The sequence below is a fragment of the Genypterus blacodes genome, unplaced genomic scaffold (genome assembly GCF_046128005.1).
Source record: "Genypterus blacodes isolate CSIRO-AG114 ecotype Tasmania unplaced genomic scaffold, CSIRO-AGI_Gbla_v1 ptg000058l_1, whole genome shotgun sequence".
NCBI lineage: Eukaryota > Metazoa > Chordata > Actinopteri > Ophidiiformes > Ophidiidae > Genypterus > Genypterus blacodes.
This window is the reverse complement of record NW_027466870.1, coordinates 2,625,379-2,647,783: the sequence shown is the minus strand read 5'-3', so window position 1 is coordinate 2,647,783 and position 22,405 is coordinate 2,625,379. Positions and strand designations below refer to the sequence as shown.

Sequence of the window (22,405 nt, the reverse complement as noted above, 5' to 3'; positions counted from 1 at the left end):
GGCCTGAGAGCTTGACAAGGTGACCCGAACCAAAAGCCTCCACTGCAAGGAATGTTTGCAACATCTGCTCAGCCCATTACTGGCAAACAGGACGTACCACACACACACACATACAATGATGTAGCTGTTATCATGAAGCAGTAAATAAGAGCTTGTAATAAAATATGTACTGGAGCTCAAGCTTGTTTTCTGACTTTGTGCAAAACGTTATTCAAGCAGTTTTGCCCAACATTGTTCTGTTACTGTGGGTGCTAGGAAATATATATTTATTATATTAGATATGTATTTTTTATTATACATATATGTATGAAATTAATACATTTTGACAATTATCTGAAAATCATTATCATACTTCAGGTAACCTACTAATACAAAGATGAATCATGTTGTCATGTTGGTTTAAGACGTAGGAGGTAACACATGAAGAATTATCTGCCCATTCATTCACTTTTGCCACATCCTGAACAAAAACCACAGATTGATGCTTGTATCAGCTCCATGTGAAGATGTGGGGGAGTTTAGTATTGCACAATCAAAACTGTATTCCCATTACTTGGATGTTCCAGCTAAGTGGTTTCCAGAGAAGGTTTGGAGCCTTTGGGGGATGTAAGATACGGGCAGAGGGGGGGGGGGGATGCTGGGGTATAAAGACTAAAGCAGGGGAGAAACGTAGAAGCGCGTTTTGCAGAAGAGGAGGGCTGACGATAGAACAGAGAGAGAAGAGGCGAGAAGCCTTCGGTGCATCGGATCAGATTAGATTAGAGATTAGAGCCCAGGTTGAACCATGATGTGGTCTCTGCTGCTGACCTGTGTGCTCTATATGGGGGGACACGCTGCTGCAGGACAGAGAGGTGAGCGCCACATGGATCTGTCATCTGTTATACTTATGTGTGATTATGTGAAGGGACATTGTAAAATATCTGATTAATCACTATGGAGGTGTTTGCATTAGGTGTCACTTAGAGTGTCAGTGTGTAATTTAGTGCAGATTACAATCCTTGAAATATGTACAGACGTAAATGTATGTATAAATATATGGACAATTTATAATAACTAGGATTAACCTGCTTAGAAATGTGGTTATCTAATTTTTTACGTTTTTTTCATTCATTTTAAGTATAGAACTGTATTAAATTAGTCAAAGGTTCAGAAAACAATAGCATGAGGTCATAACACCAGCACAGACGCAAAAATGTATTTTCTTATCGCACTGTTGTTGACTGACTCCACACGCCGCACTTACATTTCTATTAGCGGTGAGTTTGATTTATTCCCAGCATCTTTTCTTTCTGCTGTGGAATTCATTCGGTAAACAGAGTCACCGCTAATGGGAAGACCATGTTTCCTGCTTCACGCTCAGGAGACTTTAGCTCTTGAACAGCTCCTCTGGGGGAAGAGGTGTGTGGGTGGTGGCGGTGTCATTTGGAGGGTCAATTAGTCGACGCAACCGGCTCCGACGCCAGAGATCCCACAGTATCTCAGCCCATTTGATGTCCACAGCACAGGGCCAGAATGCATTCTACAGATTTTTCCCACCTGGAGCTTGGAACAGATCAGCTCACTGAAGCCTCATTAAGTGGACATCTTTGATAACATGACCTTCACCTTTAATACCCATGGGTTCTTGTGTGCAGTTGGTTTAGCTTATTTCACACCAAATGATCCAGACTGACCCACAGCCACTTACATGAAAAACTTAAATTAAAACCATTGAGTGTCTCCTTAGATTCTTCATTCAACAGATGGTTAAAAGAGGTGAATGCAAAGCAGATTGAAGCCTGGGACACGTCACACAAACATCTCCTGGACGCCCATGGAGTTTAGTTCTTCCAAAAAAAATCTTTTATCATTCGATATTGGGAAAATTAGTTTTGCAGCTGCAATAAAAAAAAACGGCAGATATCTGGCTCTGCTCAGTATCAGTGAGTGTGTGGATGTAACTGTGGTCTGTGGTGACTGAGGAACGCCGGCTCTCATGTATGGGACGTTTTGGGGGCTGGATGGTGGATGGAGTGTGTGAGAGGACAAGCTGTGGATCACGTTGTACAGGACGACATGTGTGCTCTATCCACACGTCCTCGCTCCCCCGTGAGCCTCAGATCACAGATGTTCCGCCAAAAACATTTGCAGAAAGACTGATGAGGTGTGATGAGGTGGAGTGTTGCAGAGAAAACCTCTGTTGGTTCAAACCTGATGGCTCTGTTCGCTTAGAGACCAGGTTCACATTCAGTCAAAAGATTCATTTTCATCTGTAGCCCTTTGGTAGGCCAATCAGTTCTGATCAATATTAACCAATCCAATGTCTTTCCTTTCACATCTAGATGGAGAAATTATCAGTCAGATTAAAACAACTAACATGGCCCTGGCTGAGATTAAAGAGCTTCTAAAACAACAGGTAAAGTTTGATGGAGTTTGATGTTGTTAGTAGTCAGCAGGGTCAAGGCATAAATACTGCACACACAGAAAATATCATCTATGTTTTCCAGATAAGAGAGATAATATTCCTGAAGAACACAGTAATGGAGTGTGAAGCCTGCGGTGAGTAAAGCAACACAACACCTTGTAATCCTGAAAACACGTACACACATCTTCCATAATGTTCCGTCTCTGCAGGGATGGGGGGCCAACAGCCTCGTCCTTCCTGTGTGCCCAATCCCTGCCACCCAGGGGTGAAGTGTATGGAGACGCCTCAGGGTGTAAAGTGTGGGCCCTGTCCTGCAGGCATGGTGGGCAACGGAACCTACTGCACCGACGTGGATGAGGTATTCAGGCATGCAGCACAATGTGATATACACCAAGACGCCCAAACTATGTGTGGAAAGAGGCTGAAAGCTACACAGGATGCAGAACTGGTGTCGATCCTCAGTGGGAGGGGCAATGCTAGAAAGTTCTTTACATCGCAAGAATTGATTTGAATAATAATATGATTAAAACATTTTTGTGCTGCCCACTAGATGGCGTATGAGAGGTGCGTTATAGATCTTAAACAAACCGATGTGTGATTGTGTGTGTGTGTGATGTCTGCAGTGTACGGTGATGCCGTGTCACATGGGTGTGCGCTGCATCAACACCTCCCCGGGTTTCCGTTGTGGCTCCTGTCCGGCTGGTTACTCCGGCCCACAGGTCCAGGGGGTCGGCCTCGCCTTCGCCACCGCCAACAAACAGGTCAGCATCTGCGACATCTTCTCTTATCAATCATAACACAAAATATGTCATTATATTTGCAACATTATACAATTAATAAGTAATACAGTAAGGATACTGAACATACAGCAGACAAGTTGCTGAATTAGCATTTTTGACCTTTCTAATCCGTTGTCGCGGTGTTATGACATTGTGGGAGTTTTCAGTACAGGCTTCAGAAATTCTCACGTCCCTCTGATCCACTCTCCACACAGCCGTGGTCACTTTTACACACTTCTTTGTGAAAGTCACATGTGATCTCCAGTTGTCTGATCATCAGGCTGTGTGTGGACTGCAGGGCTACTTTCCACCTACTTTTGTTTACTTTTTGCTTCTCACAACCACACTCCAAATGAGTCTTCAATACCTCTTCATTCTCTTTTTGTACTTACACAATGTCAAACAGAGTCCACTGTGGTGCCTCAGCAACACCAGCTTCATTTTGCATTCCTTTCTCATTTCAGTCTTCATGATTCTTTTTCCTATAAAGGTCTGCAGGGATATCAACGAGTGTGAAAGCCACAACAATGGAGGCTGTGTGGAGAATTCATTCTGTATGAACACTCCAGTGAGTATAATAACTGAGAATTTGTGTTTGAAAGAAATGCACTAAATCTTATCATCTGTATTTCTGAGCACAAAGAAACTCACCAGCAAACTTGAGTGATGGACGCGATGCTTCTGTGTGCATCAGGGCTCGTTTAGATGTGGAGCGTGTAAACCAGGTTACGTTGGGGATCAGAGACGTGGCTGTAAACCTGAGAGAGCCTGTGGGAATGGACAACCAAACCCCTGCCACGCCAGTGCCCAGTGCATCGTCCACAGAGAGGGGATCATTGAGTGTCAGGTGAAAAGTTTACACCTTAAAACCTTTTCTCCTCAGTTCACGTCTTGCACCACAGCCTTCATTACCCAGAAATCCTGTGATGGCTTTAATCTGTTTAATCCAAATGTAGTCGAGAATGAACAAAGCTGCTAAACATATCAAGTGACTTACCACTTTGTAGTATTTGACTTTGCATTCGTGCCAGATTTAGAGATCAAAGCTCTGTTTGAGCACTTATGCACATTTAACTGGGCCAATGAAAAGAGTCTGTACTGTACATTTTCCATCCTCTCAGTGCGGAGTCGGATGGGCTGGCAACGGTTACCTATGTGGGACTGACATTGACATTGATGGCTTCCCTGATGAGAGATTGGAATGTCCTGAGAGGAACTGTGCCAAGGTGAGTCCAACATCATAATAAATACATAAACAGACATAAAGAAAAGCACAACATTTAGACTGTAGTCATCTGCAAAGAATGAAACATTGCAGGTCTTACATAGAGGTGGTTTCTGATTGGATTGCAGAACCTATACCAGATCAAAACACACTAAAACAGAAACAAGGTCAACTTAAGTGTACTGCAAGTCAACAGTCTAATAGCTTAAAACTTTAATAGTGAGTGTTTGTATTGTCAGGACAACTGTCGCACGGTGCCCAACTCTGGCCAAGAGGACGCAGACGGTGATGGAATAGGAGATGCTTGTGATGAGGATGCAGATGGAGATGGGATCCTTAACACACAGGTGCACACAAACCCATTACGTACTGAAAATACACTCTGGCAGACTACAGTGAGAGGGCTATGTGTTAGTGTGTGAGTAGAAAGTGTGTACAGAGTAGAGAGAGTAGAGAGTAAAGCTGCTTCCTTACAGGATAACTGTGTGTTGGTGCCCAATGTGGACCAAAGAAACATTGATGAGGACGACTTTGGAGACGCCTGTGACAATTGCCGCGCCATCAAAAACAACGACCAAAAAGACACTGATGTGGACAAGTTTGGTGATGAATGTGATGAAGACATTGACGGGGATGGTTAGTACAGTAATAGTACAGACCATGTATAAATTCTACAACCAACAAAGTAATACAGGTATAGTTTACATTGATTGATTGTTTCAATTTCAGGAATCCTCAATCCCATGGATAATTGCAAAAGAGTTCCCAATGCTGACCAGAAAGATCGAGACGGAGACAACGTGGGAGACGCTTGTGACAGTTGTCCATATGTTCCCAACCCTGATCAGGTCAGAAATCTTCTTCTCATCAACTCATGTTGTGAGCAGATTGTAGTGGCAGACAAACAAGCCTTCGTCTAGACGAGTAATTATTAGCCAGCAAACAAACAAATCATGTCTATAACTCTTCTTTCTCTCGTCATCCTACTCAGTTGGATGTGGACAACGACTTGATTGGAGACCCGTGTGACACCAACAAGGACAGGTATTACATGATCAGTCAAAACAACAACGACATACTGTATTTTCAACTCAATCAGACAGAAGTGTGAACGTTCTAACAGAGTCTCTTTTGTCCAGTGATGGTGACGGTCACCAAGACTCCAGGGACAACTGCCCGGCTGTTATGAACAGCTCCCAGCTGGACACCGACAAAGACGGCAAGGGAGACGATTGTGACGACGATGATGATAATGATGGCATCCCTGACCTACTGCCACCTGGTCCTGATAACTGCCGTCTGATCCCCAACCCCCTGCAGGAGGACTCTGATGGTGGGCAACACCACTGATAGTTGAACCCAAACATCCCAGCATGAAATTGTTGCTGTGCCAGTTTCCCTAAAGAACAACGATCCCTTTATTTACCCTTTGTTCGGAACATCTAATATAATTCAGAGTCATTGTATACCGTACGTCCATCTGTCCTCTCTCCCAGGTAACGGCGTGGGAAATGTGTGCGAGAGGGACTTCGATAATGACACTATTGTGGACACAATTGATGTTTGCCCAGAAAATGCTGAGGTCACCCTCACAGACTTCAGGGAGTATCAGACTGTTGTCTTAGATCCAGAGGGAGATGCACAGATTGACCCCAACTGGGTGGTGCTGAACCAGGTAGGCCAAGGAACACGACATACAAGAGTGTTACTTTGATATTTTACTTCATTTGCCTTGACTTACACTGAATGTGTCCTAAAAATGATCATTCTTTCTGCAGGGAAGGGAGATCGTCCAAACTATGAACAGTGATCCTGGATTGGCTGTTGGTAAGATCAAAACATCTGATCATGGATAAGTTTTTCTAAGAAGGACCCCAGTCGTCTAGCAGCACTAGATTATGTCAAATGGACCAAAAAGCGTCTTCAGTGTTAAGTTGAACATGTTAACCAGTACCTCTCACCTGTCCAACAATCCCCCCACTTCTAGGTTACACTGCTTTCAGCGGTGTGGATTTTGAAGGGACGTTTCATGTGAACACGGTAACGGATGACGACTACGCAGGTTTTATCTTCGGGTACCAGGACAGCTCCAGTTTCTACGTGGTGATGTGGAAACAGGTTGAACAGATCTACTGGCAGGCCAACCCGTTCAGAGCTGTGGCAGAACCTGGCATCCAGCTAAAGGTAGACTTACATACAGCCTCAAGTAAGATGGAGAAGATGTTGACCATGTCAAAGAGGTTGAGAAAAATCAAATGGTGTTAAATTGATTTCCTCAAAAGACTTCCTACATTGTTTGGATATTGTTATCATGGCAATGTCTTGTTTTGTGTGGTTTTGAAAAGGCTGTAAAGTCGAACACAGGTCCAGGTGAAAACCTGAGGAATGCTCTGTGGCACACCGGAGACACGAGCGACCAGGTCAAGCTTCTGTGGAAAGACGCCAGAAATGTTGGTTGGAAAGACAAGACTTCGTACCGCTGGTTCCTCCAGCACCGGCCTGCAGACGGCTACATCAGGTATCCACTTAGCTTATGTTGCTAGATGTGACATTTTAGCAGGACGATTAATCGGTGATCGAATGAATGAGACTTACAATAACAAGGCCACCAGCAGGAAGGCTGTTGGGTGTTTTACAGTGCGAGTCACCAGTCATGATTGACACCAACTACGAGCTGCCCTCTGGTGGCGATTTGTGGTATTGCCCATGCTGATGGGATTTCCCATAGAAGACCGGAGCAGCAGTTTTTCAGAGCACAATTTAGAGATTCCTGTAAGGATTCCTGAGGATGTCCGCAAGGTGTCATTTGAAGACTGCTTACATTCCATTTTGGAGGATCCTTCAAATATAGCTAAGAAATTATAGTTTGAAGTTATTTACATTACATACTTACACACATTGAATTGATTCCCTTGTGCAGGGTCCGTTTCTATGAGGGCCCTCAGATGGTTGCCGACACAGGAGTCATCATAGATGCCACGATGAGAGGAGGTCGACTCGGCGTCTTCTGCTTCTCCCAGGAGAACATCATCTGGGCCAACCTTCGTTATCGCTGCAACGGTGAGCTGTGAATAGAGGATCAGAATGTTCTCTCCTTCCTCCAACAATAAGTGCTTCCTTTTGCAATGAACAACAACACTTCTACTCTTCTCTTCTGTAGATATTTCCCCTTGACATTCACTTTTTCCAACTGTTACTTATCTGTCTTTCCCCTCCAGATACTCTTCCTGAGGACTTTGATACCTACAGAGCCAAGCAGGTTCAACTGGTGTCCTAATGGCACAAAACCAACAAGCAAGCCCAGGAAATTCTGGGAGGACTCTCCAACGCACAACTGGGTCTCTGGAAAAAAATCACCAAAACTCACAGGTCAATAGAAAAATAAACAGTGATTCCATTTTTTTAATTTTCCCAAAAGAGGGAGTACAAATTATACAACGTGCACATGAAGTGTTTACCAACCGTTTCCTGTAGAATTTCTGTCTTCAGCAATGTTGCTACAAAATATTGTTAACTGTATATTTACCTTTTACCTTATACTTTGTGAAGAAATGTTTTCAGATTTAACTGTTGCTTAAAAATAAATGTGGGTTTTCGTTAATTGTGATCTGATCTGGTCTGCATCGCCGGCCATCATGTGATGTTAGTTTCAAGTACAACTAATTCAATAGGTCAAAGGTGAAATATATATTTTTTGTCATTGTGATTGTGTCGAACATTGTCCAAGTATCAAATCTTAAGTGTGACGCCTATAGGAATGCATCCAGTGAACCAAAGCCAAAGAAAAGCCTCACCTTTGACTTGTCCTTTAAACCTACAACAAATACAACACATTTGAATGTATCCACCTATAACACCTGGATAGACACACACAAAGTTTTTAGTATGTTAAACTGTGCATTTTCACTCAATGTGCACAGTGGTGCTGCAGCAAGGGGGATTAGAAGTTGATCAATGTGTTTTTTGGATTTAACAGCATTGCAAATGTTTCAAAATAGAGGCCTAAATAAAATCTGTGTGATATGTCCACTTTAAAGTTGTTTCATTAGGTTTCATCATATCAGTTGGACCTGATAACGTTTGTATGAGAACTTGCTTAGATTAGCTACGCTTCAAGTAAGATTTGATTTTGAAGCAACAGACAATTTTCTTTAACTCAACAACCTTTAGTGGAAAACAAAATTTTTTTTAACAGTACACAAGCATGCACATATCCAAAATAATCTTTTTAAGTTCGCATATGTAAATACAGATTACAAAATATAAATGATAACAAAGACAATTATCCGACAGATTTGAAACATCATGCAGCCAAACACGCTGCAACTCCGTAGAATGACACCGGACAGTTTGATTTTTTGTTCATTGTTATTTTCTGCAAATCAAGACTATGTGAGGAGAAAATTCAGTCTTCCACATTCAATTTAATTGACATTTTCTTTCAGCTCATTAACAAATGGTCACATGAGAATCACATGGCAACAAATAAATAGCTACAGATCTTTTACTACGACTTACAGGACAACAGTGATATAATGCTAATTTCACTATAAGCGTTAAGTGTAACTTGAACTGTTTTTCAGAGCCTTTTACATATTTCAGTGGATGGTGAAGTCTTTTAGAAAAGCCTGTTATTAAAGGGACGTTTGATTCAGAGCTAAAAACCTTCCAGAATCAAGCAGCATGAAATTAAATCTGATTTGTTGACCAAATTTACTATCTTACTTTCCTAACCTTAGTTGAATTAGTTAGCCAACTTAAACCAAAATATTAATTAGTCACCGTTTGTGAATGTTTCAATGTAACAAGTTGATCCAACATACCGCTGTATCATGTGACGCAGTTCTACGCCACATTACGTGAAACTTACGACTTCCGTCTACTGTCATGACACACAGCTCATCACCTGATTATTTAGTGTCGTTTTTCCGTGGATGTGTTGACATTTTTCAAACTTGATGCATCTGGGGGAAGAAAAAAACCCAAACAGAAATACATTCGGAGTGCCGTAACCTTTCCAACATGAGAGCGCAAGCAGCACTGGAGTGAGCCCTTTCTAGTTTTGCATCCCCTTAAATCTTCACAGATAAAAAACAAGACAAGCCAAAATATAGTTTACAAAGGAAAATAGAGAATTCATCTTTTTTTTGACATGAAAATATCTCAGGAGTATACATCTGGTGTTAAACAGTCAGCATTCACATAGGGCAGAACAGTCCCTGTTTCCATGACAGGAAGTCACAAATAAAGTGCCAAGCAACTAACTGACTAAACATTGCACAAAATAAACAGAATCACACTTTAGTCAGTCCAAAACATGACATGAGAGGCAACAACAACATAAGTCAACCCTCGGCTTGAGCACAGTCAGAACGGCGTCTTGTACCGTGGGACCAGAGTGACGAGTCCGGAAGGTTAAGCACCGACTGGGATACAGAAGCTTCAGCTCAAGTCCATGATCGTACGCAAACAAATCAATCTGAGTGCCAATTTGTAACTTTTACAACAAAAAACAAACAAACAATTTTCCGCAGCATTTTCTTCAACAAAGCCAAAGTTTGTGTTGACAGAGAGGTGGCGCTGTAGCATATATTTTTTTTTCCCGTGTTATGACGATTGACTGTTTACACCCATATGTGGTGAGATGCTACAGTAGTGGAACAGCAACTTCCTCCGATCCCTCGAAGGAAATGGGGCGACCAGACAGACGAGTCGAGTCTGAGCCCAAAACTTAAAAATTGGCATCATTTGGCAACAAAACTGGGACACTGGCGCAGAGATACATTCTGTTATCATCCGTGAAGTAGCTTTATATAGAGATGGAGGTAACGGAGTGACTTACGGAGAAACTGACTGAAGTGTTGCACAGGAGGAGCCCACACATGCATCCCTTTACACGCCGTGACAGTGTTATGTTACACAAACCAAACCTGCAGAGCTATAGGAGGCCTTTGTTTAGAGAGGGTCTGACTGTGGGGTTATGCATGCATTTTGTTTCAGCTTGAGCATATGTACAAGGCCAACGTGAATGACTGTTGTTCAGCGAAAGGAAACAACAGGGAGCAACAAACCTCTGCCAGTCAAGTTTGGCTCCAACGCAATACTTCTTTGTGAGTAATACCCTTTAAAAACACATGAGGAAATATACAACGCATTCCATACATTTGCTTCTGACTTAAAGGAAAAATCCAACTTTGTGATTTCTCTCGGCTCTCTGCGTTATCGACGTTTCGCCGTTGTGACGAGGGAGTGAGGCGGCAGAGAAACGTTTCAGGCGTTTTCCGAAACGTTCCGCTGCTACTCCCTCAGAAACAACAAAAGCAGCCATGGCCAACGCTTTGCACCGACGTTCAAGGATGAAAGGCATTCTGGGAAATGCAGCAACCCCCTAAGAAGTTGTAAACGGGTTGAAGGAAAGAGGAGAAGACAAAATAATTGGCACAAAGTAAAACCCCTGGAGCATTCTGTACGTCAATGCAACACAGAACTCACAGAGTACAACGGAACAAAGGTGGACTTTTCCTTTAAGGGATTATTTTGAACTCATTTGCATAGGAACCACAGATCCGATGAAGGCGAACTCAAACCTCTGATGGAGGCGTGTATGGCAGACGGTGAAGGTTGAACCTAAAACAAGAGGTGTACATCAGATGTGAGCGGTAAAACATTGTGATTCCTCGTCGGGTGGGTTTGAAATCTTCATGGGTGAGTAGATGATCAGCAACGTCTGTACATTGAAAATCACAATATATCAAAGATGATCCCACACACCTACAGGCAGCTCTCAGGGAAACTCTGACAAAAAAGGCCCCGGCAGATTGTTTTGTACCAAACCTTCAGCGGGTGTTGGAATTTTGAACCGTGCGTTAGACGTTTTTGGCAAAAATCTGTGGCGGCCAACGCTCGGATCGACGGGGATCGTGTCGTGGACCCACTGCGAGGTGACATCGATATCTATATATAAATCTGCAGATAAAACGTGTGTAAACACTTTTGACCGTTAAGAAGGCGGCGTAAACATTTTTGACTCAACTACATCCCTGATTTTGCAAAGAAAAAGCTCATTTTCCTTTTTTTTCTTGACCGATTTCGCTGCCAGGCCTGAACAATCTCTAATACTTTCCAAGAATATAAATGCGTATAAACTCTGTGATAAAGCAATACTCTCTCTGATATCTTTTCTTTGTTAAATAGCTTGTGGGCCACCTTGTTCCGATTTACCCAATGTAAATATTCACGTACGTATTCACAGAGCAGCATATATGACACGTTTCCCCAAACACTCTGAAGCTTCCACGTCGCGCCGATCAACCCATCCCTTCCATTCATCGTCACAAAAGGTCAAAAGAATCTTGACAGTCGGATTTTGTTAGAGCTTCCCTGCCCAGGAGTTGAAAGCCTCCCCATATTTGCACTCTTTCTCAAACACTTTGAACCCGTTCCTTTTGATTTTTTTTGTTGTTTTCTTTTGTTTAACGTCCAGCCTTATAAAACATCAACAATTTGGCTATAAACTGTACCGCTACAAAATACAGTACATTGATTTGTCAAACCTTTTAGCACAACAGAACCACAAATATATCACCGACCAAAAGTTAAGCTTCTCTCAAATACAAGAAAGTCTTACAGTAAGTTACGAAAATACGCTGTCACATCAGACACTTAAGTAGAACAGTAGAATACTCATGTAAGGCAAAATCGGGTGATTTCACAGTGACGACTTCAAAAGATTAAAGATTTTTTCGTGTTTTCTGGTTTAAAAACAGCTCCCTTCCTTTAAAAAGAGGTCGAGTCTCGTGATACTGGCGTCTTCGCTAGGGCACAAAATCAATTTGGACTTCTTTGTTTTCCTTTTTTTCTCAAATCTCTACCTCGATAGAAATTACCTGATGATTTCCTCGGAAAAATAAAAGAGTTAATTCAAGTGGCGTAAAACCAACCCATCTCTGGAGCTTACGGGGTACGTTTGATTTGACCTTTAGTACTGGGGGGGGCAGCAACATGGTAACATCGACCCCGTCCCACACAGAACGGCACATTTAAACACCAAAGAGCAACTATGGGGAGGTTTTGCACTCCGTCATTAACCGAGGAGCTTAACAAACACAGATATAAATATGCAATTCATAAATAGACACAAATTACATCAGTGCAATTTCACACTTATGCCGACAGAAGAGAGTATTTTGGCATCAAATTTAAATTACGAAATGGAATATAAAAAATCTTTGAACCTAATAAATAAATCGAACGTATAAATACATAAAACCATCAAAACATACAGTACGCGATGAAAATAACATTTGGTTGTTAAAATAAAGCTTTGAGTGTGAGATAGAAACGATGGGAGAACCAATTTGGCCCCCGACGGCGGGTAGAGACTCAGGACTCAGCTGTGGGATTTCTTTGACTCTTTGTTTCTGAGACACAGCTGACGTCGTGGTTACAGCTTAGCCCCCAAAGTCCCGGCAGCTTTCCCTGCTACCGGGCGAATAGTAACCAAATTAATAAATAAAAAATAACTCGTCTGAAAGTGGATATGAAAAGAAAAGAAAAAAAAGTATTGTCAAATGTGCGTTGTTTTTGTTTTGGAATATAAGTGTGGCATGTAATGGTACACTGTAAACACAGCAGGCTAGCGAAAGCGCTGAGCGAACCAATCTCATTCAAAAACGACAGCGAGGCCATTCCCCAGCGAAGCCACAGGATTCTTTTCTCCCTGTTGTCTTTTGGGCGCGATCGTTTCCAAAGGGCTTTGAAACGGAGTTGAGGGCGAGGTCGGACAGCTGGACGGCCATGCAACACGGGAGAGGGTTCGTCCTGCCCTTCCTCATCTCCGTCCACCTAGGGGTTTTAATTTTTTTTACTTTTTTCACGTCTTCACTTTTGCCACGGTGGGCGTCTTCCCTTGTCACAGCCTGTCCATCCTGAAGGTGTCCTCGGTGGCCGGATCGGCCAGCACCATGTCGGGGTCGTTGAGCATGTGCAGTCCGTCCAAGGTGAGCGGGTCGATCTTCAGCTCGTCCAGCGGGAACTGAGAGTCCGCGTCGAAGCTGACGTCGCCCACGCCCGCCAGAGAGTTGGTCAGCTCCTTGGAGAGGCTGGGCGGAGATTCGCCCGTGACTGCGGCGTGCAAAGACACAAAAGAAACTGATTTATGTATTCCATCACATCTCACGTTACACCCTTTTCATCTGCTAAACCATCGAATTCCATAAGTAACAAGTAAAGATCAATGTGAGGTACCTGTGAGGATGATGTTGGGGATGTTTCCATGGCTACTGTAGCCGAGCTGCTGAGAGTCCTGCAGGCTGCTGCCGGTGAGGCCCATCATGGCCGCCTGCGTGTAGTTGAGCGTGGAGCACTGGTTGTAGAGGCCCGAGGAGCTGATGGGGTTCTCGATCATGTTGAACTGCTCCAGCTGCGAAGCCAAGGACAAGAAGTGACGTCCGGCCGGGACAGAATCTGACGGAAATGAGATTTTAAATGGTAACCGTTTGCGGGTGTCAGCATTACCTGGTGAGAGAGGGCGTTGGTCTGTCTCGACGCCAACTGCTGATCGTAGAAGGAATCGCCAAATATACTGCCCACAACGGGAATGTGCTGGAAGATAGAATTCAAAGCCACAGAGATGTTCTGAGTGCAAAACCCAAAATGACAAGCGAGCGAACGAGCGAACGAGCGAGACGGCGAGTTAGCTGAGCCTAACAAGCAGCAACGACTCAGCGATGGGATGACAGGAAGTACCAGCAAGGACGCAAAGTCACAGAGGGAGCCGGAAAAAACAAAGCATATGGCGTGTTTGCAACGAGGGCGGTCGAGGTTTTGAACGCTGAGCTGTCAAAATGGTTTCGGACAGTGATGAGATGCATTTACACACTGTGGCCTCCAGGAGCACAACCGGCAGTAGAGAGCCAAGACTTCACTCGTCACTAAGATACACATGCATTAGTTTGCACACTTTTGTTAGAGGTTAGTTTGATCGACTCACAAGCAGGGTTTGTGTCAAAATGTGTTCTGTTAAGACTCCACTTGATCTGGCAGCTGAGATATGCGGAGAAACAAACACTGAAAAGCCCAAAGTCCATCAGCGACGCCGTGCCATGTTGTCATGCACACAATGGACAGCGACAGCGGTGAAGAAGGAAATGGGTTAATGCGGCCGCCAACGCCGGAGATGATTCAGTGCAGAGAGAGAGAGAGAGAGGGAGAGAGAGCGAGAGAGAGAGAGAGAGAGAGAGAGAGAGAGAGAGAGGGAGAGAGAGAGAGAGAACAAAGCCTAGTTGATGTGCGGTCAGCTGGCAGAGGAGCTAAGCCCGTCCCACAGAAAGCAAAGCTGGCTCGGTAGGCGGTGGGTGGGGGGGGGGGCCCTTACTTGAGGCGAGCCGCTGGGGGAGAAGCCTTGATTGGAGACTGGGGAGGTTGGAGACTGAGTGGCTGGTGAGCCAGTCTGATTGCGGTACTGTTGGGAGGGAAGAATGTGGGAGAAACCTTTGGTTGGACTGGTCTGAGGGCAGGTGAGCATCATCTGCTGGTCATTCTGGTCCCCAAAACTATAAAACACCTGAATGGCAAAGCTGAGGTGGCTGATGTGTTTCAGAGGGTGACCACAGTGTTATCACATAGATAGCTACAAGAAACATCACTGATTAGCAACTATAAAAAGGAGAAAAGGGTTGATTTCCTGGCAGAGGTCAGGATTACACATCTGTTTGTTCTAACTGGGTTAGGAAATTAAAAGTGAGGCAAGTCAACAGGAGAGAAGGTCATACAGAGCATGAGCAGGGCCCCTTTTGAGGACACGGCGTCTCTAGGCGCCTTACCGAGCTGATGCTGATGCTGGCGGTGGTCTGGCTGTCTGGGGAGGGGCTGGTAGCTGCGGGCGAGCCGGCGGAAGCCGGGGCCGGCAGCGTGATGAGCCGGATGCCCTGAGTCAGAGCCTGCTGCTGCTTCTGCAGGTCGCTGAGCAGCTGAGCCTGCGCCTGAGCCGTCAGCTGGGTGAACAGAGGGTACTGAGACAGCTGCTGCTCCAGGCTCAGAGACTCCACCTGAGCAAAGACACACACGGAGTCACAGACATTACCACAGACTGTAAAGCACCCAGAGTCCACTACTTAACCCTAAAATATTGACACCTGTGAGTGTGAAGTTATCATACCGATACCTTCACCAGCTTCTCTACAGGTTTTTGCCTCAGCAGCACCTCGTGTGGCAGGGAAAAGAAATGAAACGCCTGCATCACAGTGAATAGACTTCCTCCTTACCTGTGTGATGTTAACAGGCGAGGAGAGCGTGGGCGAGAGCTGCTGTGGGGACTGCTGAAGATGGAGGTCAGAGGTGAGGGTGAGCGGCACCACAGTGGGTTGCCGGCGCTGCGCCGTTACTGTCATGGTCGGCTGAGAGGGAGAGGGGATCCCTGACGAGAAAAGAAAGAAGAAGAAGAAGAAGAAGAAGAAGAAGAAGAAGAAGAAGAAGACATTTTGTTAACCGGGTTACTCTGGGTTTCACCCGTGTACGTGACGTGGCAGAAATCGGATGGCTGCCAAGTCGTTGAATCGAAATCGCTGGCGTTCGGTACCGTGGCTGGCGGCGCTGATGCCCAGGTGGGTGAGGTTGGTGGTCAGGCTGCCCGTGCTGGTGGCCGAGCTGAGAGTGGGAAAGGCCACGGTGTCCTCGGGGTCCAGCGGCGTGGACAGCGGCGGAGGGAACTGGATGTTGGTCAGGTCGGGCAGGGAGCCGCCGGTGTTGTGCGCGGCCGGAAGTACGGACGGGTTCAATTCCTGATCTGGTGATGGGAATATGCTGAAACAAACAAAGAGATGAATCACTCCTTTCCTTGGCTGTTACTCTACCTCGGCTCATCCAAACCAACCTGGATCAGTGCAGTGACGCTACATTTATGCTTTTGATAACAGACTTCCCAACAACACACAAACAAATCTCCTCACTTGATTCCAGGGACGTCACACGTGTTGGCCTCTGAAGGATCATCCTGAGGAGAACACACACATATAAGCCAACAGTCTGAGGGGACACTTAGAGCAGAGGAACAAAAGTGAAGTGCTCTCTATCTGTACCTCCTTTTCGTCCCACATCTGTTTCTGTGCATCCTTGTCTGCGTTCGACTCGGAGTTCTCTGCCCCGGGCACTGTTAGCAGCAGTACTAATTAGCGAAAGAGAAGAAAAAAATAGGAGGGGAGGGTTGCTCGCTACGGTAGAAGGAAGAACAATTCATCAAACGAAGTCACAGATATGAGTCACGAGCGTCTGAGGCGAGCCAGGCGGAGCCGAGTGTTCTCGCCTAAAAATAGCCACTATGCTAAAATGACAGCCAGCCAGACAGACGACTGATTGGGTGCGACCCAATCTGGGTTTCATCACATGAAAGCCCCGGATAATAAAAGACATAAAGCAGGTAGCAGGGATAACGACTGAATTATTCATGGTCCAGTCTGGGTCAGATCCAGGTCACCTCCATTCAGACGGATTACTTCACTGTTTCCACATTCAGTTCCTCCGCAGTGATCCGCATCCATTTACTCTATAAATATTTAACCCTGTGTGTCATGTAGGTGTGGCTTATGTCTTTCAAACCCTGAGGCATACCTGTATTCAAGACACGCTTATGTCATTCATATCCGTGTGTGTATGTTGTGTTAAATCAGTGAATGTGGCCGTGTGTGCTTGTGCGCTGACTCGTGCGTTACCTCGTTTCGGCTGGAGCTCCTGCGACCCTCCTGCGAACACCTCCTGGGCCTTGGGATTCATGGCGCTCTGATGCAAGGCCGAGTCCGAATTTGTCCTGTCGAAGGCGTTTGAAAGGTGAGACGTCAGCACAATCACACTGCTAGAGCCACGGCGCTGGCACAACGCCAAGCCGTCAGCATCAAATCAGATTCGCCGCAGAGCAACAAAAAAAAAAGGTAGTTTCTTATTTGCCGCTTTGCAGCCTATATGCGTCTTTCTTTACGCTGGATTGACTTATTTTGCCACCTGAAGGCTGTAAAGAATCAAGTCCTTTCTATTTTTGGAATTGAGTTGTTATGGAGCCTGGTTTTTATTTTGGCAAAGGGACAAGGGGAGATGGCTTACCTCCTCCAGCTCGTGTCTGGTGGCGGGGAGAGGTAAACTGAGCTGTAAGGACAGCTGTCAATGTGGATTTAGTTAAGGGTAATAATGCAGCAGAGATTAAACACAGATCTGTCCATACTTTCACATCACTTGGCTGATTAGACCGAACAGACACAGTTAACTGTATTGAGTTGTAAACACTGTAATGAATCAAACTAAACTGTGACTCTTCATATTCTTATAACATACAACCGATGAGGAAAAGGCATCAAAGACGTATATTGTTTAAAAGGATATCTGGCGGCCGGGTTTGTCAACCGACAGCGGCCTGCGGTGCGGCGATGTGATGCGGTTGCGGTCGCGGTAAACTCGCTCCACCAGCCCGTGGTGCCTCGTCGTCCGACTGGTGTCCAGCACTGAGTTCTGGGGCAAACACACCAGGTCAATAAGACAGGCGACTACAGCGGCTCGACTACACAACAACAACCACCCCAAATGTCTCAGGATCAATGGTGCAAATGTGTTCAATTCAAAATGAGTCAAGCCATGGGGCCCCCCATACTGATGCTCGAGTTGGCAAATGTATTTCAAGATGGAAAGCCATGACAAGCAATGACATTCTTTTAAATTTAGGATCTGAATTGTACTGCAGACTGGCGTCATCCCTCACAGTACCTAAAGTTCACTCCTGAGCCATGATCAAAACCTCATCATATCTCAAGATTCTACAGTCATCATATACAAGACTAAGCCCGCTAACTTGCCTAGGAGATTGTGTCTGGATTATGCCAATCATTCACCAATACTGTAGCATACGGAAGGTTTCATATGTCAAATATAATCGGCAACAGCTCAGAGAGTTTCACTGGTCGAGAATAAAACATCGATTTACCAGCTGAGAGAGGCTAAGGGCTCACCTGAAAAGGCAGGTCAATGTTGCCATTTCCAATCTGATTGACATTGGGCAGTGAGCCTCCATAGTACTGTCCACGATTCTGCCCTAGTTGCAAATACTGGGTCTTCTGTAACTGCAACTGTGCAAAGTAAAATTGCATGAAAGCATGAGTGAATGATTGTTCTGATACATGAAAAGGTGATGTTAAAAACAAATACAGCCTGCTGTCCACAGTTAAAATAAACAAACGTTGATGTGTTTGACAGGTAAAACATGACGAGATGAGTCTGTGTGACTGATGAAACAAGCAACAGGCAGACAAAATCCTTCACAGCAAATAAATGTTTTCACGCCGACACGAATGACACCCGACAGCTGAGGCAAACAAGTTTACAGTCAGACTTCACATGTAGCACAAGTAGCCAGTAGCCACGGGTCTGCTGTCTGAGAACGGAATCAGTCACAAAAGTCATGTATCACCTTATTACAGAAACATGATGGGCTTCCACTCTCCACGGATAATGACTTGCAGTGGCATCAATGAACAAACGCAATGATTTGGATGTTGGGATGGAAAGACAGAGAAATCCAGATAGAGACCATGGAACTCGCTAGGTTAATTAAACTTGCAGTAAACTGGCAAAACAAATTTCATCTCAGGTTTACACGAGTGTAACATGAGGTCAGCGGGCAACATTCCCACCAACAGGCAATAAACCACAGCCGGGAAAATGATTCCTGACGACAAGATGTTTCTTCTCATTGCACTTTTGGCAGAAAGGTGCCAACTATAACCTGAATTAGTGTTTACGAGACATTGTTACTTGATGGCAAAATCAGGAAACAGTGTTTTTAAATGTATGAGTGTAGGGTATGATGACAATAAAGTTTAGTTGAATTTATAAACTGCTTGTTACTGCTGTACATCTTGTCGCTATGGTTATCATAGGGGTTAAGATCAGGGTTGGGAGCCTGTGGAGTCAGGATACAGGGTAACAGCACAACCAGTCCATTTGTTGCCAACCTGTATTCTGACAAGAAGGTGGGCAGTCCAGAGGAGGGAGTGAAAAACTGCTACAAATTCTCAAAGTTTATGCATTTATAAAAGGTACTGGTCAGGAATATGTAACCTCAACTTACAAGTGCATCCATACTCGTACAAAACTGAATAAGAAATACAGTATTTTCGTGTCAAGGTGATACCAATTGAGAAATCACACCTTTGTTGTCGGAATACGGGTGGATGTGTCACGTTAGAGAGGCACGAGCTCGCTGTCAGTGAGTAGATTAAACACTTGGTATCATTTGTTTTCCACGAAAGCTGCGGCTATTTCAGCTTTCATGACACCGTAAGCGTGATTTCTGCCCCCCCACGGGCTGCGTGCGCATCCTCGGTTGTTTATAAACGGAAAAGCCGACGCGCTAAAACAGCTAACGACGCATTTAACGCACAAATCACCGCTGACTGAGGCTGGCGAGCTAACATGACAGCTAACTTGGTGCTAACGTGATGCTAACACCTGTCAACAATTTTTTTGTCTAATAATGTAATGAACACGCGCGCGCGCGCGCGCACACGCACACACACACATACACACAGGGCACAGGTGCATATTATTCGCAGCCCCAGCAGCTAGCAAGGCGCCAGCTAATTATCGCCGCACACCGCCAGCTGTTCGTACGGTGTTTTCATCAATAAGCAGGCTGGATTGGTATTATACATTTGGGGACGTTTTGCTGATTCGGCCGAGTAGGCGGACACGAACACTGTCTTCCTTTGCCGTTACTTTAAAGCGAAGCGGCGGCGGCGTCTAGCTAACACGCTCGCTAGCTGAGCCGCGCAGCAGCCCGGCGCGAGCAGCGGGGGATGTGAGCGTCTTACCCGGGCAGCTCTGGTGATGTTCAAGTCCTTCATCACTTCTTCGAACGCGGCCGTCTCCTCCGCCTGTTTCTGATTATGCAAAGCGATTTTCTCGCTAAATTTGCGAGGGTTGTTAGAGGACGCCATCTTTCCCTCTTCTTCTCAATGGAATGTTACGCACCACGCCAGGCGGACTCTCCTGCTGCTGTCATTACGCACGGCCAGCGGCTCTGTGAGTGTGTTTGTGTGAGTGTGTGTGTGTGTGCGCGTTCATTCTCAGCTTTCCCTACATTTTGGCTCATTTTTCAGCATCAGTTATCACTTCAACTGTAACATTAAACTGATCAATATTTGTTTGTTTCATATTTCGGAGGGAAAATGGAGCCACAAGCCTCTAAAACATCTGGGATCCTATGGAATACCTATACTGTAACAAAAGTACAGTAAACATTTTAAGGTACCCAACTTGAAACATAACCCACATTTAGTAACTTATACAGGTGGATAAGTGGATCCTTTCATTGAGGTGCACTGGATGACCTCATGTATAGTAAATTAAAAATAAGTAACGTTTTTGATCTTCTGGTTCCATTTAATTGAGGTGAACAAACGATCACGTGACCTGATGTTAAAGATGCTCTTCATACAAAATGGATAGTCAATAGGTTTTGTCTAAAATGTCAAACGTAAGCGTCATCATTTCACTGCATTGCAATAACGTGTAGGTGCAACGACGTCACTTACATCCATCTTGTTACTTGACTCAGTTTATATGAACTGAAAACCTAAAGGAAGTCTGAGGGGCATTTATTAAACCATGATACCTTTAATAAAGGACACACATTCAGCTCCACAGAAATCTACATTCCCTTTTGACTAATGTGTTGCTTTATAATGCACTTTAAGTATAATGTGCTTTCACAGGGACAGATAACACATGACAAGGATACGCTACTGAGCCAAACAGCAAACAGTTGTGAAACAGTCGTCCATTCCCATCTATGGTGGCGTTTCACGGGAAAGACAGGACTTTTGTGCCGGATTCTTCCCTATAACAATACTACAAGCATTCAGCAGCACCGTGAGAACATTAATGCTGCTTGAAAAATGCAGTCACAAAGAAAACACCCTTACTAAACCTGCATCTGCCTCGGAAGTGGACATTGTAAATGGTTTCACCACATAAATCATAGATTTCACTTGTGAGGGTCTGAACTTTGTGTTTGTCCAGAGGACTCGAAGCAACACACACACTGACATCTTAATGGACACACGCATGAATGAGGATTTCTGTAGCTGCCGGAAGAGGTCTATATTGTACTGTCAAAGCGGCCTGGTTTGTTATGTTGACCAAGACAACGATTAGTGTTTCAGTGAGGGTTTCAGATTAGGAAACATAATGGCAACATTCAGGGTTGGAAGATTTCCCGAGTTAAAACACAACAACCATTTGTGCTCATTTGTGCAAACATTACAATGTGCTGATATGTAGGATGTGATAATAGCGATTTGAGAATAAATACACTTATTAACAATAAGGATTTCCAGTTACTTAGTTCTTGCTCACATGACTCTACATACAACAATGTCAATACAAGAGAACCAATTCCAAATAACTTAAAACCCATACAATCAAAATGTTCAACATTTAAATATTATGTCTTTTTATACCTTTGCACAGCAAAATTCAACTCAAACACTTAAAAGAGTTTCATTCCAAACTTAGATTTGCACATTTTAACAGGTGATGCCTGATGTAAGATGTGCAAAGAATCAGGAGAAACGATCCATCCGTGTTTAAAGTACGGTCTGTATCTTAAGCCCTTGGTTGGTATAATATAACACTTGTGCAGAGTTTGTGTTTTCTGAGAAGTGCTATAAAATTCTGTAAAGAAAACTCTTGTTTTCTATTTTTCAAACTCATTTATACGTGAGCTTCAATTCAAATGTGCGAGTATAAGAGCGTAACAACTGTCAAAACCTTTGGTACCTGTTTCCCCCCATAAATTGTAACTATAAATGCATGTAAGAGTTACATAATTAATCAAGAATAATTAAGAACTCAAATCCAAAATTACAACACCTCACCCAAAGCAATACCCTTCCTCACATGCACACCTTTTCACATGTAAAATGACATGACAGTCACACATGGGATCACAGAGTAAAG

At 44.3% G+C, this 22,405-nt stretch overlaps 2 protein-coding genes across 4 annotated transcripts; one reads left to right on the top strand and one right to left on the bottom strand.

Moving 5' to 3' along the window:
* Window positions 1-784: 784 nt before the first annotated feature.
* comp (cartilage oligomeric matrix protein) lies at window positions 785-7,685 on the top strand. Its single transcript, XM_076153221.1, has 19 exons — window positions 785-851; window positions 2,322-2,400; window positions 2,492-2,538; window positions 2,614-2,762; window positions 3,028-3,165; window positions 3,674-3,751; window positions 3,878-4,030; window positions 4,305-4,409; window positions 4,648-4,755; window positions 4,885-5,044; window positions 5,138-5,256; window positions 5,400-5,452; window positions 5,548-5,741; window positions 5,905-6,083; window positions 6,187-6,235; window positions 6,396-6,592; window positions 6,754-6,926; window positions 7,329-7,468; window positions 7,627-7,685. The coding sequence occupies exons 1-19, from the start codon at window positions 785-787 to the stop codon at window positions 7,683-7,685; spliced, it is 2,247 nt and encodes a 748-aa protein (XP_076009336.1).
* A 1,127-nt stretch (window positions 7,686-8,812) lies between these two features.
* crtc1b (CREB regulated transcription coactivator 1b) lies at window positions 8,813-20,406 on the bottom strand. 3 transcript variants are annotated; one of them, XR_012963825.1, is made up of 15 exons: window positions 20,257-20,406; window positions 18,397-18,513; window positions 17,777-17,902; window positions 17,501-17,562; window positions 17,116-17,210; window positions 16,486-16,571; window positions 16,357-16,400; window positions 15,987-16,210; window positions 15,673-15,824; window positions 15,232-15,456; window positions 14,784-14,972; window positions 13,925-14,011; window positions 13,655-13,829; window positions 10,901-13,531; window positions 8,813-10,796 (listed from the first exon to the last, which is right to left on the bottom strand). XR_012963825.1 is itself a non-coding variant. In XM_076153363.1 (14 exons), exons 1-14 carry the CDS (start codon window positions 20,380-20,382, stop codon window positions 13,320-13,322), a joined length of 1,920 nt encoding a protein of 639 aa, XP_076009478.1. In that variant the 5' UTR covers window positions 20,383-20,406; the 3' UTR covers window positions 8,813-13,319. The 3 variants fall into 3 exon arrangements, 2 of the variants coding, with proteins under 2 accessions (XP_076009478.1, XP_076009479.1); XM_076153363.1 differs by having other exon boundaries at window positions 8,813-13,531; XM_076153364.1 differs by having other exon boundaries at window positions 8,813-13,531; window positions 14,784-14,870.
* Between the last annotated feature and the right edge of the window lie 1,999 nt (window positions 20,407-22,405).

Bases quoted from the DNA above. Each gene is read 5' to 3' on its own strand.
- crtc1b (XM_076153363.1), bottom strand. From the start codon at position 20,382: ATGGCGTCCTCTAACAACCCTCGCAAATTTAGCGAGAAAATCGCTTTG. The intron at 17,903-18,396 runs GTGAGCCCTTAG...TGTTTGCCCCAG, and splicing joins ACATTGACCTGCCTTTTCAG to AACTCAGTGCTGGACACCAG. The intron at 16,401-16,485 runs GTACAGATAGAG...TGTTCTCCTCAG, and splicing joins AGATGTGGGACGAAAAGGAG to GATGATCCTTCAGAGGCCAA.
- comp (XM_076153221.1), top strand. From the start codon at position 785: ATGATGTGGTCTCTGCTGCTGACCTGTGTGCTCTATATGGGGGGACAC. The intron at 2,401-2,491 runs GTTTGATGGAGT...TTTCCAGATAAG, and splicing joins CTTCTAAAACAACAGGTAAA to AGAGATAATATTCCTGAAGA. The intron at 4,410-4,647 runs GTGAGTCCAACA...TTGTATTGTCAG, and splicing joins CTGAGAGGAACTGTGCCAAG to GACAACTGTCGCACGGTGCC.